General features: G+C 41.2%; 1 protein-coding gene across 2 annotated transcripts in view; it reads left to right on the top strand.

Moving 5' to 3' along the window:
- The window catches only part of macrod1 (mono-ADP ribosylhydrolase 1), a 111,013-nt gene that overhangs the window by 53,073 nt on the left and 41,527 nt on the right, over window positions 1-16,413 (top strand). For both annotated transcript variants that reach the window (XM_061079882.1, XM_061079883.1), the window contains exon 4: window positions 10,576-10,605. In XM_061079882.1, coding sequence (XP_060935865.1) covers window positions 10,576-10,605 — 30 coding nt within the window. The remainder of the gene's footprint in view (window positions 1-10,575; window positions 10,606-16,413) is intronic.

The following is a 16,413-nucleotide window of genomic DNA, read 5'->3' on the forward strand; positions in this document are numbered from 1 at the left end:
TCTTTTAAAGATCAGTTCAGTTCACATTTTCAGCTTCATTTTGTTGTCCCTAACCCTTCTCTGAACTTACTTAAATCATTTAGGACCAGGCTTTGGTCCCCATGTTTTCTACTGGTCCTTTAAAGGTCAGTGTTCTTGCTGGAAAAGGTGGAAAAAAAGCGAGTACACAAGGCCACACACAAAGCAACACACAGTGTAGCTGGAGCTCGGGGCCCACCCACATGCAGTCCATTTCTGAAGCCCCTTCAGAAGGAGAATGAGTGGATTTTATTCCTTGAGGAAAGGAAAAAGCTTGCTCACATGTTTGGCAGTAATGTAGAGAGTAACCTGGTTCTGAGTTTAAATTAAAACACACAGACCAGTGTGACACTGATCGTATCAGTGGCATCGTAAGACTGGGGTATCAAAGATAAGGTTCCTGAGGGTGTGTTCTTAGCTAATGACACAAGTTTAATTGTTATTGTGTGTTTTTATTCAGACTTTGTGACCAATGATTTTTATTTGCCTTGGAGGCAAACCTCTCAATTAATTAGCATTTACTACCTTTGAGCTGTTATGTCACAAAAGACTGACCACGATTAGCCTTCTGGCTGCTGCATAGCATACACAGCAATATTAGGTGTAGCCTTCGCTGGGAGAACATGGCAGACCTACAAAATGCCGACACAACCCTACCATGTCTCAACACCCACTCAAACACAACTTTACGTGCAGTGCTCATCTGCACACAGAGCATCTGTAGCCACGGCGTGGGCCACTTGGGGCCCTGGGTGCGAGTGCAGCTGCACCACCAGCACCCTCTGGCGCCATGCCAGAGATCGCTTCCCAAGATTTAGTCTAATTCAATTCAAGTGAATCCCAAAGTCAAACTGCCACATTTAGAAAGAGACTGTATTACTCCCAACAGAATAAATGTGTGGCACTGACATCAGTATTGAGAATTTCAAAACTGAATGATGAGCTGGAATAATTTTTTACAGCAGCACATGAGCACAACATGAGCAAACATTCGAACTAACAAAATATTTACTTTGTTTCTAAATGATCACAAACATACAGGATCTTGCATGCCTGTACTGCAGTGTATTGTTACTAAGGTGACATTCAAGTGTATGGACACTGATACCATGCCCTGAGGTAAAATTGGCTGATTTATCCTTCAGCTTCAAAAAATGTTTATAGAAACCCCTTACATATTAATGTGCTATGTGACCAGTTTTATTTTGTAATGGGTAATGAGGGTGGACACACTAAAGTGAACATCTGAATAATACAGTATAATGCAAATCATATTCATAATGCAAATACTAATTAATAGTCAGTTTTTGTTATGGTCATAACGAGGAAGTGTTTATTCATCTCTCCAGAGACACACACCCTTACATTTATTGATTGTAGTGCTGCTGTTTTGCATATTGTCATATAGTTCTGCTCATCATACAAAAGCAGGATGAGTTGGTATATGGAGTATTTTACAAATTTACAGTTTCTTCCATAAAAAATTGCAGCAATAGTCCTGCAGGAACTATTAGTACACATGCCGTAAATTACAGTCTACTTATCCCACATAGTATCAATTGAATAGCCCTGTAGAGGCAATTATAAGTAAAAGTAGGTTAAACTATGTTAGCTGCACAATCCCTTTAAATGCCCAAAAAACTCATTCATATAAACAACACCGAAAAGACAATAGTCTAATGATTGATGAACTGATGAGGGTGAGAATAAAACTGTTGTCACAACTTATCAAATATTAATTTGATATTGATGAGATTTCTAATGATTGTACATAATGTTTCAGAGAAAGTTCAGTTATTTGATTCACACTCTATTAAATGGTAGATGTTATGCACTGATATTTGTAAGTTAAACACAGTGGTAACATTCATCGCCAAACACTGGCAAGATGTTCACCTCTAATTGGACCAGAGAAGGCAAAATAAAAGGTTTATCTCCAAGTTGTCATCATGCTCAGTGCTCTGCATGTTGGTCATATTCTTAAGTGGCATCCTGTATGTCTGTGCCAATAAAAGGAATGACAAGCTGTACTGGAATATTAGGATCTACTAAATTCACACAGAATCACATACAATTTAATTAAAGCATAGACTGTCTTGAAAAATATCTCCCAGGCCTTTGTTCACATGTGGAGGGGGGGAGCTTTATGTGTGACATGGATGCAAAGACTCTAGCTTTAAACACCACTGAGCTGCAGAAGGATCTTTATATCTTTGAGAATCGCTGAACAAAATTAGTCAAAAATGAGGTCCCTCCTTTTCATGTGTAGGATCATATAAGAAAGATTGGTCAGTGTTGTCAAACATCTGGAAATGACTCAGGGCCCATTAGGAGTCAAGCTGATAAAGAGCCTATGGTAGAGAAATGTAACAAAATGCTAGAGCAAACACAACAAACTGAAAATATATTGATAACCAACTTTAGAACTCGGGGTACAATTGTTCATTAAATTAAAATGTCAAATTTTAAATTATAACATGTTGAAAATCATGTTAAATGTCAATCACTGATTGGCAAAGAATAAATATTGATGTTGTTAAATTATTAGCATGGTCTTACCAACAGAAAAACCCAGAAACAGTCCAGTAGTAAAAATCGGAAACAGTTATTTCTTTCTTAATTAATGCTTTCCACCAATCACTTTTATGTGTATATATAAATGGACTGGGCATGTTATACAATGGAAACGCCGCTAAAGAGAAGAAAAAATTGCTTTTGCTTCACATGGTAAAAAAATATTGGCAATTATTATTGTTTAGATTATCGTGTCTCTTTAAACATTAACTTCAAACAAACAAATGCAAACTTTTCCTCCAGCTTTTTTTGTTGTACCTCAACTGTAGATTTGTGTCAGTAAATCTGAATATGATGATTTGTTTGTGTTAAAAAGATGAAACACCGTTCACTGCATCTAATCATGAGGTGAAATAAGGGTCCCTTCTATCAAGGTGTGAATAAGAATAGAGTAAGCTTAAAAACACGTTCAAAGTGAGCAGCAGACAAAAGGAACTACAACAAGATGGATTTCCTATTCAAAATGAAAACAGACTTGTTTATTTTTTTTACAATCATCGATTAATTATGCAGCACTGCACTGGCCCAGCTGCACTGTGTGTTTAGTTCAGGGTGGGGCAGCCATTAGTGAATCCCCCATCATTACAAACCTGATCAGCTACAGGAGGGTTTGCTGTTGAAAGCAAAATCATTTATCTAGGTATTTTTCTGCTCTGTTGTGTGTTCACTTTCTTCCTTTAATCTTTCAACCTCCCTCTGCTGTAAAAAAAATCCACTTATTCCTCCAATCTTCACATTTAATCTCAGATAAAGGTGCAGAACTGTGGCTGCACTCATCCTGCACCATATCGGTGCAGCTTTGTCTCCTTTTCCTTAAGGACACCAGCAAATTGATTGGCATTCTCAAGTGGACCAACTAAATCATAGCAAGAAATTAAAAGACTGAAAGAGGTGTAATGGTGGTTAAGACCAGTGAGGGGAGAGGGAGGGATGGAGAGGGAGGAATACACAAACAGGTTGCACTGGGGCCTGGGGAATAAGAGGTACAGAGAGTGGAGGGTTAGAAAAATAAGATGGAGGGCCACAGAAAGCAAACACACTGTTTAAAGTCAGAGCTTTACGTGAAGGAGATTTGCTTCTGTTCATCATCACCACTCATTTCCTTATTTTTTATAATACACACACACACCTTTATCTTATCATCTGGAGCAGACATGTGCTTTGCCCTCTTGGTAGTCTCTCTATCACAGCCAACTTATTCCTCCTCTTGCTCCTCTGTTTGGCCAGGTATTAGGCGCTTAGCTCTTGTCCTTCACTGATGCATCAATCTATCCAACACTCCCCCCCCCCCCCCCCCCCTTCTCTCCCCTATGTGTCCCTCTCCCCCCTCAGTATGATTACTTACCTCCCAAGAAAGTAGTAGTACACTCCATCTTGTTGTTTTATGTTCCCGGCAAATTTAGTCCTGCGTCTCCCTTCTCCTGCCTCAACTCTCTTTTCACTCCGTCTCTGTCTCTCTCACTCACTCTCCGTCCCCCCTCCCTCCCTCCCTCCCTCGCCATCGCTCTCTCTCCCCTTCCCCGAGCCCTTCCCCTGTCCCCCGACACCTAGCACTCTCCTCCTCCTCCTCCTCCACTTCCTCCCTGTCAACTTACCCTCCGTCCCTCCCTCTTTCCCCCCCGCTCTCACTCTGTGTGTAGTTGTATAACTTATCACCCTGATCCCTGCTCCACTCTGATAATTGGTGTGTCTCGGCGGCAGATGCTAGCTGGCTTAATTTAGCTTTTGAGTATTAGCTATAACAATAAGTCATCTAATACCAATAAGAAAAAGTAAACTGTCAGCTTCCCTGTATAGAGCCCCATGGGAGAGCGTGTTATTGTTTTTGCCTCTACAGCAACTGTGGCCAGTGCACGTGCGCACGCCTCAAACACGCACTCGCAGTTACACTCACTTCACACTTGACCGGGTAGAAGATACATGTGGGTTTTAACAGATGGTGAAACATCTTCCCTGGAGCATTGACATTACTCTCGCTCTCTCTCTGTCTCTCTCTCTCACGCTCTATCTCGCTCTCTCTCTATCTCTCTCTCTCTAATTAACTAGGTTTCAGTAACAAACCTTTGGGCCTTGCCGTCGCCATGGTTACCCAAACACCAAAATGCCTCTGTCTGCATTTGTGTGTATGTGAGGCCGCTGCTGCTGTGGTGTAGCCTATCTGTGTGTGCACCCTCCTGTGTACTTGTGTGTGTGTGTGTGTGTGTGTGTGCGCACGGCCTGTGTGTCCCGATCTGTGCGACTCCGTGATTGTGCATACACATGAGTATTTTGGTTGCTTTGATGCCTTTGTTTCCCCACCGGGCTCGCAGTCTGGAAGAGAATTGTTACATGGGTACATGTTGATTGCACCATACATGAGACAATCTGAATAATCATGCAATTCCACGATTTAAGATTACTAGCAACAGGACTTTAGAATGATGAGATAATATCAAAGTTAATTCCTTGTAACACTTGCAACTTTAATTTGAACTCAACACCTTTTCTGAAAGGTGAAATAAATGAAAATAGCTTGTGAGATTGTAGCTTTTCCCATGGCAGCCAGCTGTGTGCAATTATATGCTCATCTGTTATTGTCACACAGCAGAAAGATAGAGAAGAGCATCAGTTCGGTTCAGAATCCTCGAAACAAGCCAGAAGGAACACGTGTTGTCTGACCTTGTCTGAAGGCGGAGGTGTTTACACCTGTTTGGAGGCTCCACACACAAAGGTGGGGAGAGTAGCTGGCTTTCATAGCCTCCTCCTGGCTGGATGGCACTGCCTCTCTACTCCTTCTCCTAGAACAAAGTGTCTGCTGCATGTCTGTGTCTTGATTCATTAGGTTGTACAAGTGGGGATACAGGTGCTGTGAGACAGAGTCTCCTTAGATGGCTTTCGTGGTTTCTCCTCGGCTCTAAACACAATGAGGGTCTTGGACACAGCCCGCTGAAGCTGACGTCAGAGAGGTTTAAGAGGTTGTTCGGCCATGTTGAGTCCATAGACTGTGTATAGAGATGGATGACTTGTCTTGATTGCCGCCCTGGAGACCTTCTGCAGCACAGGTTATAGACCCTACCTCTTCCTTGTTAGTGGATGAGACATGGACCAAAATAAGAAGTCAAAATACACATCAGAGTTCCCTGGTAAAACAATTGAACCTGAGTTCTGGTGGATGAGCTGTATTCACTGTTTACATTGCTGTTGGAAACAGTGACATTTTTTCATAATATTTCAAATCATGGCACATGTGTTTTGGCTCTGCTACACTGTTAAAATCATTAACATCACTTTTATCTTTACTGAACTTCCCACCGTTACCTGAAGCATCAAAGCTGACACAGAAATATAATTTTTGCTTTGTTTTGTGTAGAGCTGATTTCAATCAAAATAGCCACTTAGATAATACAACAAGCATTATGTTTTAAACCTACAGTACAGTAGAGCCTGACATTTGTTTAGGATGTTGCTCTTATTCATATCGATATATGTTTAATTGGATGAACTAGAGTGCTGCTTGGTTGCTTGGTCTGTGGTGATGCTGGTTGCAGCTTTCTTTTTGAAACTTTACTTGTGATTTGCAGTAATTGAGCCGCGGCAAAGTAAAGACCAACTGCCGAACTCAGTCTGCAGAAATCTGAAGCTTCCTTGGGATTTTAACAATACACATACAGAGTGTGAAGCAGATACGATGAATGCTTCTGGAGATATGCCGTCCACATTCAGACAGACAGACAGACAGACAGACAGGGACGAGATTTCTGTCATTAGTAGATAGATGAGTGTGGAAATGTTCAGCTCATGCAAATTCATAAATTATATGCTGCATAAACATGAACGCTGCAATTCTGGGGCAGTTTTGTTATTCTTTGGAAGTATATTTTACATGTTTCTGATGATAACTTTCCAGACACAGACAGTGTCAACTCTCACTGGGAAATTTTCAGCAGCTACAATGGAGAAGATATTGCAGGAAAAAAATTAATAATCCAAAACATCTCTACAATGTCTCTCAGAAAGAAAGAGAGGGGCTTTTTGCAGCAGGCGCTCATCAGTTTTGATGGGGGAATCCATTGCTGAGGAGCCAATTTTTACAAATTTCAACACTGATGGCAGCGTTGGAAACCCAGAGGGTGATGCAGCTATAAAACATGTTGCGTTATGAGTAACACGAGAGCCCTTTTTTTCCTCACTGGAGAAATTTCACTATCACTTGGAGTGTGTTCTCCGGGTTTTATTGCAATGACATTTTGGGAAATCAACTGGCATAGATGTAGACAGGGCAGAGAAGGAAAGCAAATGTAGAACAAAAATTACATTTCAACACTGCATCACAAGATAAAACCTGAAATGCATTAAACATCATAAATAGATACACAACAGTAAAAGCATCAGGCAGTGAAGTGCAGTAAAGGTAAAGCCTTAGTGTTTTTTATATATGGGCAGGTTTTATCCACATGGTCCAGATGATTAAGCAGTTGACCACCTTTTAGAGTGAGACAGTCGCTGGTTTCATAACACAATATTCAATTACAAAGTTAAAACCTGTTACTTTGTTCTAAAAAGAACAACTACACAGGCTCAATAATTTAATTGACAATTAACAAAATAAATGTTTTCCCTTCAGTCCCCTAAACATTGCTTTTTTTTTTCATTAAGATTTATAAATTATTCTCTGAGAAATCAACTACAAAAACACTTTACACTCAATGAATCCTATTAAGCCTGAAAAAAACCTATTTCTCCATAAATGCAGATATACAGTAAAATAAAACTAAATACTGCCTTTGTTTGTAATTTAGTAGCCTTGGTACCAGCACACAGTAAATCAATTAGTACAACAGCAGTCAGATTACCCTTCTAATGTTCTCAGTTCCTGTTTCTAAATAGTTTTTTCACACTACAATTAACTCCAGTATTTTCTTATTTGCCTTCTGCTGATTAATGTTTTGCTACTGTCAACAAATCATCTTTATTCTCACTAAAAGCCTCTTAAAGAGATGGCTGCAAATCCTGAAGGAAGCAGAGGGTTTCATTCATGGTAGTTTAACAGTATTCGCAGTAAAAGACAAAGGGGATGGCCTGATGTAACTCTGCATTGTTCTGATGAAATAAGTGCAGTGGATAGTCCAGAGAATCCATTTAAAGCAAAAGTTGAATATCCAAGAAATTATAGGTTTGCATTGGGAACTGTAAAAAATCTGAAATAATAAATATATTTATATGGAGCTTTTCTAGTCCACTCAAAGTGCTTTACAGTACATTATGCATCCACCCATTCACACCGACATTCATACATCAGTTTTATACACAGCAGCTTTTCTAGGGGTTCAGGTTCTTGCCCGAACTGAAATGAGGCGGTCTGGTCCACAGAGGACTTTTGTGATTGGCGTCACCAGCTCATCCCTCCCTTATTGCTCTTGGACGCAACAACAACATTTTAACACCCCCTTTACTGTTTGCTCTTCAGTTGAGTAGAAGTGTTATACTCAAGTATTGGATATTTAGCTGTCAGCACCATTTCCTCTTGTAAACAAAAGGTCATCCCTGAAGCACAATTAGTCTTAGCACCTGTCGGATCCACCTGTTGGAGCCTTCATTTCTCAGGGATGGAGGGACGCATTTGTCGGCTGCATTTGAAGGAGCTTTCGAAATGGCACAGTCCCGTCCTGCTGCTGTGACGCAATCGGTCTTCCCATGCAGCCTCAGTGGGATGCAGCCCCAGACTTGAAACACAGCTGTTGGCATGTCTGTAGCTTCAGCTCCGTCCTGGTGTATCAGGCAAACCCACTGGTTCACTCCAACGATCACATTGTAATAAAGTATGGTTTCAATGCAGTGTCTTTTCTTAATATGAGAGTCTTTCATCACTCAGGTTCAAATGTATTTCACATGGCCTCGGGCGCATGTACGAGTATTAACAGGGCCCAGTGTCTGATATTACTCTATGTACAGCCTGCAGCTCATCAGCAAATGGGAGAATGGGAGTCTTACTGTAATGGAGACATTTTATTTGTCTGCTCTTTTTACACCTGAATGAATTTTATTTCAGTTCATCATAAGATCTATCAGCTCTTAAACAAGCTGTGCACCTGGAACAGTCTCACACTGTCACATTAAATAAATTCACACCGTACTGAGCTGCACATTTTCCAACTGACAGAGTGGCGATATTCACATAGGGAGATGCTAATGAAACTGTGGTTCACACATACATGGAGAAGTATAGTGTGTTTAAAGGCTGAAATTAAGTGAGATTCACCAATAATGAGGCGATGAGGGATTGTGAAAATGATTCTTGAGAGAAGAAGGCAGCTGTGGGATTTACACTCTGTTTCTCCTTCTCTTAAACCAACTTGGCTGATACATTATGTGAGCAAGTTCCCATTTGGCAAATTTCCCACTCAAAAAAAGATAAACGAATATGGAGAAATCCCCTGTGAGTTCTGACATAACATTGTAACTGTCCCTTGCAGATTTTCATTAAACGGTCACGGCGAACTCAAAATCAGATTCATGTGCAGAGAAAGAATAGAAAAACAGGGCTTTTTTATTTTATGACTCAGTCGTCAGGTTTCAGTTTCCTGAACGCACAGCAGATGTCCTTGGGCTAGCGCTGCAGACTCCACTGTGTGTTTATGGATATGCGGGAGAGGAACAACTCTTGGATATCGCATATGTCAGCCGAATCCAGCCCTGTCACCAAGCCAGCAATTTACACTCTTTAAACATGTGCCGGGGCTTCATTCAAACTGGGATGGTGTAATGATCTGGCACACAGCAGCCAGGCTAGCAGCAGTAATTCAATACTTTCGTTGCCTGGCAAAAATAGCTAATTTTATTGTTATTGTATTTAAGCTTTAATCACCTGCTTGTTATCCAGGTGGAAAATTCCTGTATGAATGACTTTTTTAATAATTAAAAGACGAATTGTACCATGTTTCCCTTGTCACTTTCTTATCACTCAATTATTTATTTTCCTTTGGTCTGTAGTTTAAGCATGAGTATAATTATTAGCTTTGCCGCCATTGAGGCTATTCATTCTTATTGTACAGCTGTTATCAGTCCCCAGTGAAGGGACCTGAAGCCAACTGGTTTCCATTCTGTCCATCTGACAAGGACTGAGTTACACCTGCAATGTCAGGTGAACGCAATTAACTCGCTGGTTGGCGAAACCAGCGGTGGCGCGAATCAGTGAGAAACGCTGACGCCAATAACAAAATGATGTTGTGAAGGACAAACGTGGAGCATGTTTATCACCATAGACAGTATACAAGCAAATGCTAAATGTTATTTTCAGACCAGCACGCACACACACACACTCACACAAACACACATACACACACACAGTAACTCAGGAAGTGGAAAATCTTCTGTTGCATGCAAGTAAAACTACAAAAGGTGAATTCAGCAGTGGTTTGTTATAAATACTTTAATAAATTATTCTATTCTTTATCAATTCATATCTTGATGAATAATTAATTAAAAAACCTTCCTCAAAATTATTTCATTTGTTTTTGTCAGACCAACAGTTCAAAACCTCAAATATATAAAATTTACAATGATAAGATACCAATGTAGAAAATCCAGATACATTTTTTGCTTGGGGAAACAAAATAAATAGTTGATTAACAAAATAATTGCCGGTTAATTGTCTGACGATCATCTGATCAGTTAATGAACGAATTATGTTTTATACAGGTTAAATGGACTGAGAAAGTGAAAAACAATTGAAAGGACTTGAATGATTGAAATTGAAACCATATGTCTCATTATTAAATAAATCCAACCTAATGACTGTAAAGCAACTTCATAAAATACTAGAACCAGAGAATATCAGCATGCTCCTTCTGTAAAGCCAAATTTATTTTGACCTAGCAACTTATGTTCTGGTCTTCCACAAGATGATTCATTGTTTGACTGATTTGTCTATTGAAATTAATTGTAAAATATTTTTCTAAAGGTTTTTTTTTCATTAATAATTTCTGTGTCTTGTTTTTCTTTCAGCCAACAAGACTCTGCTCGGTGGAGGTGGAGGTAAGTCACAACCTGCCTGCTCCGTTTTTTGTGAGCTCCGGTGCTGCCAAGGCACTCGTCGGCCTCAGCTGTTTCTCATGCTTTGTGGTGCAAATAATCCAGTCTGGGCACTAAATTATTGGAAATGTCGTACTTTTTTTAATCAGATGATGCAGTGCAAATTGCTAGCCAAAGGGTGGGTGGGTGTGTGTATGTGTGTGTGTTGTCTATCTGTCTGTTAATTCTTTGTGTTTGGTAGCAGGTAGCTCTTTGTTGTGGCAGGTGTTCTGAGTACGTGTGTGTGTGTGTGTGTGTGTGTGTGTGTGTGTGTGTGTGTGTGTGTGTGTGTGTGTGTGTGTGTGTGTGTGTGTGTGTGTGTGTGTGTGTGTGTGTGTGTGTGTGTGTGTGTGTGTGTGTGTGTGTGTGTGTGTGTGTGTGTGTGTGTGTGTGTGTGTGTGTGTGTGCGCACGCAGGTGCAAAGTCGATAGTTCATAATTTATGGGTGTGGAGTGCTGTGGATATAAACAGTCATTTTTCAGTGTATTGTTGACTCAGTGCTTTGCTGCGTGCGTGTGATGTTGGACGTCCGTGGTTAATCGATACTTGTAATAAATCTGTACTACTAATGCGGCAGCCACATTTGCTCAAATACGCACACACACACACACACACGGTTGATGGTTGCAAATCTTGGGTGCTGGTGTATTTGCCTGTGGTTGTTTTCTTTCTCTTCATTTGGACAAACAGCTTTCGTCTCTTAGACCATCACATTTGCAACGCCATTTTTAACCTTCCTCTGTGAATGTGTGTGCGTGCATGTGCATTCTTATTTCAATTCATAGCATTATATTTGCTTGTATCAAGGGTCCTGATGAAACTATTAAGTCCTTTGCATCCACACAAACACACACGCGCACACGCACACAAACACACTGGAGCTCCAGCCTTACTGATATACACCAGCTGAGCCTCGAGCCATAAAAATGGACTGCACACCCTTGTGTCCTGTGGCTTCATACCCAGACAGACACAGACACACACACACACACACACACACACACACACACACATACACACTTTGTATGTAGTCAAGCACCTCGAGATCTGCAGCAGCGTTTGATGTTGTCCTGAAGTCTCTGATGGTTCTACAAAGACAGATGGTTTCAAGAGAGCCTGTGACTGTGTGTCGTCAAACTGTGTGTGTCTATGTAAAATAACAAAACCAGACTAAACACGCGCACACACACACACACACACACACACACAGACATTATGTTGTTTGCATTGGTTATGCTATTTTAATTCATTATTTTCCATTTATTTTTATTGCGTTTAATTTAATGACAACATCTGTTTTCATTTTAAAAGTGTCCACTGAATGAGGCTACCTGTCGACCAACCACCATCTGCATCTGTTTTTTTTTTTCATCTTTTATTTCTCTGCACATTTCTCAGCTGCGCAGTTGACTCCTCTCATCTGTCTCTTCATGTTTCTACTCTCTGTGTCTCTCTTTCCAGCTCTGTCCTCAGGGGTTTGCTAAGGCAGAGCCTGCAGTAGGTGTTAATTAGAGAGAGACGTAAGCGTAGAGATAGGGAGAAGAATAGAATAAACAAGAGAGATGAGAGGGAGTTGATGGTTAGAGCCAGAAGTAGAAGAAGAAAGAGAAAGCACTGAAGGTTCTATCTTGTTTTTAAGAGAGCTAAGTGGGGAGAAAGACGCACAGAAATCAGTGGGTAAACATCAAAGTGCCCTGAATAACCAAGTGTTCATTCGGCTTCAGTGAGTGTGTTTTTTCATCAGACAAGAGGCAACAAAAGGTCTTTACAGTGCTCTACTACTCAGTCTCAAGGGTACCTGGGTAAATGTCATTCAGTAAGATCAAATGCTCACCTGCCGACATTGTTTTCTCACTTCAATCTAGAGGAGGACCAGGCTCAGGCAGCGCTTCAACATCAAACTCAAGGGCAGGAAATTAACCTTTTTCTATGTCCACTGGCTGCTGTTGCTCATTTATTCCAGAGCTTATCTGCAATTTCAACGTTTCACTGCTTTGATTGATTTTCCAAATGGGAAAGCAAGCCCATGATGATGATTGGGGGTCGGTGAGACAGTCAGGACATTCAGTTCAGTCGGGCAGACAGCTACAATGAACTTGAGACCACTAGTCAACATAAATCTATTATGCATTGGTTTCGAACCTCATACAAATTATTCCATTGCAAGTTATAATTCATTGCCAGTTGGGTTTTTTTTAATTTCAGAATATCTTAAGTGTGTGGTTTGTCCTCGTTCGCTTCAATGATAGCACGCACTTTATCTGGCATGGACTCCCTGCTGACCCAAGTTATCTCACCATGATTTGACAATGTACCAAAGAGCTTCTTGGGATGTCACAGAATTCAGGTCTTTCTCAGTTTTCAGCTGCCCCCATACATTTTCAATGGGATGGAGGTGAGGCGACTGGAGTAAAGTCTATAGCCCTTTTCAGATATGAACTCATGATGATTGGCGGTGCATGTCCTCGGACTTTGCTTTTCAAATATCAATAACGCAGCGGGAGAACGTCCGAGTCAGATGTGTTCACAGCCAGAGTAAAATGTCTGGCGCATTCAGGCCTGACCTTATCACCGAAAGCTCTTGAATCTCGTTGTCTTTGAAAATTGACTTCTTCCTTGCCATCTTCTACGTGTATGGCTGAAATATATATCCTGAGATATATGTTTTCTTTGTCATATGTTAGAAATGTCGAACAACACATACATTTGCTGGCTCTGAATTCTTCGGACATTATCCTGCTCTATTCTCACATGGGCTCACTCTGACACTTCCCGGATAATTTTCTAGGGGGCTATAAACTCTCTTTAGCTCCTGACACACACACCCTCACACAGCCCCTCTGGATAATTTCAGGAGACTGTGCAGAGTTCAGTTCATGTCTGAGAGCAGCACATACGAGTATGGACCCATCTGTCTCCTAGTGTCTTCAAGTGGTTTTGGTGAAGCTTTGAGCTGCGTTCAGGGTCATTATCCAGCTGCAGTTTGAATCCTCATCCACAAAATTTCAAACTAGGATGTCTCTGAGGATTGGAGCACAATTTCTCCTAGGTCAGGGGGGAGTCAGTTCAGTGCAGTTGTCCAACCAAACCCCTCCAGACTTTATTTGTCTGCTTACATACACCATCCTGTAACTTAATCGAAAACTTGTATTCATCAGTTAATAGGACTTTTTTTCCTAGTCATCCACTGAGAAATGCTGGTATATTTAAGCCCACCCACACCCACAAGTATTTGACCTTTTTCTCCAATGCAGAAAAGTTGTTCAGAAACTTCTCCTTGTCTTTTGAATCCACCACACACAGCAATCCTTTGACTTTTGCTGATTGGAGTCCCGTGTTCCTATTTTAGCTAATTCTGTATCAATGATAAATCTGTTTTCCCATCTCTCAGGGAAAGATTGAAGACACTTCAGAGTTCAAGTTGGGTTTGTACTTGATGAAAGGGATTAACAAGAGCGCGGTCATGTAGATATCCAAACCGTTTTTATTTGTTGTTCAGTGTTGGATTTTACCCATTGAATTGAAATGTATTGCACCTGTCCGGGAAAGTGTATTGTTCATGATCAGGCCCCTGCTTGAATGTTTGTTTGTATCAGGTGCTGAACTGTGCTCACATTTTTTATTTACGCTGTCATTCTGAGCGATAGTGGGCTCCCAGGGACTTGTTTCACTCTCATTACTGAAGAGAAGTCTTACTGCAGTGCGAGGTCCGTGTTTGAGCTCATGAATTCTCAGTTATATTGGTGTGACTGCAGCTAGGTTTGCAGTAGAGATGGCTTTCCAAGATCAAAATATGTGTAATTTAGTTATTTAATTTTTTTTAACTTTCTTCACTACCAACAATCTCTACTGAAATGAGAAACAGCTTGAAGTTTTGGGGTAATACTGTGGCAGTTGTATGGTTTATGATTTAGCTGTAGACAGGAGGAAAGAATAAAGCAATAAATAACTGTTTTAATGCTAATATCTGACACGCAGGTATTGTGCTCTGATTAAGATTAAAAAGTCGAAAATCATTTCAGCGTTGTCACAGCATCACATCTCAAGTCATATGTGCAGCAAATGGAATCATATATCCAAAGCCCTCGCCTGCTGTGATGTGCTGCAATTGAATAATAACAAGTTCCCGATCAAATGTAGCCGCACGTTGCAAACAGAGAGGAACAGACAGCTGGTATTAGAGACTTGGGGTCTGTGGGGACAGAGTGCACAGGATGTGAACCAGCCATGAAAACACCGCAGGCTTTTGATTGGCTTAGGTGTTGCAAGACATCCATATCCAGCACACAATAGATGAGCACAATCCCAATTAAAATTTCATCCACTTAGCTTTTTATATTTATTTATTTTTGGTGGGGGTTAAAAAAAGAACAAAATCCTCCCTTGCTGGATTTCGTACAGAGCTGAAAAAGCCAGGATGAATTTGTGTGTGCTGACATCTATAATCAATCCTCCAGAGCAAGGATGGGTTTTGATGCCCTGCACTCTCTCGGCTCTTGTCCCCGTGTGTCTGCACCTCTCTCTCTCTCTCTCTCACTGCTCTCTCCTTGTGTGGATGAGGAGAAAAATACGGGAGCAGGGTAGGCTTGTCTGCTTGCCTTTGGAATAAATGAACAACGGAGCATGTATTGTGAATGAAGGGAGGGAGCAGAAGATTGGTTTTGGGGCTCTGAGATGAGACGAGCAACAAAGAGCACTTAGTGTACCTTCCATATAGAGCAATACTGTCAGTGTCGCGGCCGCATACAAAAATGTGTGTGTGTGTGTGTGTGTTAGTAAGTTAGTAAGCAGTCGGATTTAACACGTTGCTGCATGTCTGTGTGCATACGTGTGGTATATGTGCATTCTAGTGTGTCTGCATATACAACTGAGTGTGAAGCAGTGTGCATGTGTGTGTGTGCATCCACCACCAGACCCATCCTAAATGTTGCCTTGGCAACAAGCTGACTGAAGTAAATGAGTGTCCTAGCTCTGCTGAGGGATTGTGGGAAAGCAATATGCCAGCGTTCCGCCCCATTAGTTTGACGGACAGCCTGTTTGGCCTATAAGAGGTCAGCTGGCAAGGGCAGCCATATTAGTATTCCATAGGAGAGACCTCCGGATTGGTTTTACTCTAATGTCAATCTACCTGTGTGTGTGTGTGTGTGTGTGTGTGTTTATATGTGTGTTTATATGTGTGTGTGTGTGTGTGTGTGCAGTGTAGGTGGGGGTTTGTGGGAGTTAAAGCTTGTCCTGGCATATAAGATTGCAGGCAGGTGTGTGCGTCATTGTGTGGCCTGCTGGGGGTTGCAGGCTCCTCGCCAGGTAAGCATATCGCCAATTATCACCTCCCAGTCCCCCCACTTCTCTGGCTCCCTCCCTCCTGCTTTCCCCCGGAGTCGGTCAATATAGAGCCTGTGAGGGAGTCATGATAACACCTAAACTGGTCAGCTGCCTGCTTAGCTGGCTGGTGACTGGCCTAAAGAGGCCAAAACACTAATTTCTACTCCCTCTCCTGCAGTCATCCATCCACTGCATCCTTTTTATCCTTTCTCCTCCCTGAACCCCTGCTTAACATTCACCTCGTCCCCCTTTATCTTTTGTCTCCCTCCCTCCCTCTCTTTTCAATCCCCTCAGTCTGTGTCTCTCTTTCTCGCCATTATGTTTTTATATACATGTCAGTCCCAACGTATTATTTCGAAAACCAATGAAGACTAAATAATGATCGGTGTTTTAAAAAATATGCAAATCAGCTTGACAAGTCTTAAAATATTTTTTCTGTTAAGTTGTATA

This window comes from Limanda limanda, chromosome 10, assembly GCF_963576545.1.
Source record: "Limanda limanda chromosome 10, fLimLim1.1, whole genome shotgun sequence".
Classification (NCBI taxonomy): domain Eukaryota; kingdom Metazoa; phylum Chordata; class Actinopteri; order Pleuronectiformes; family Pleuronectidae; genus Limanda; species Limanda limanda.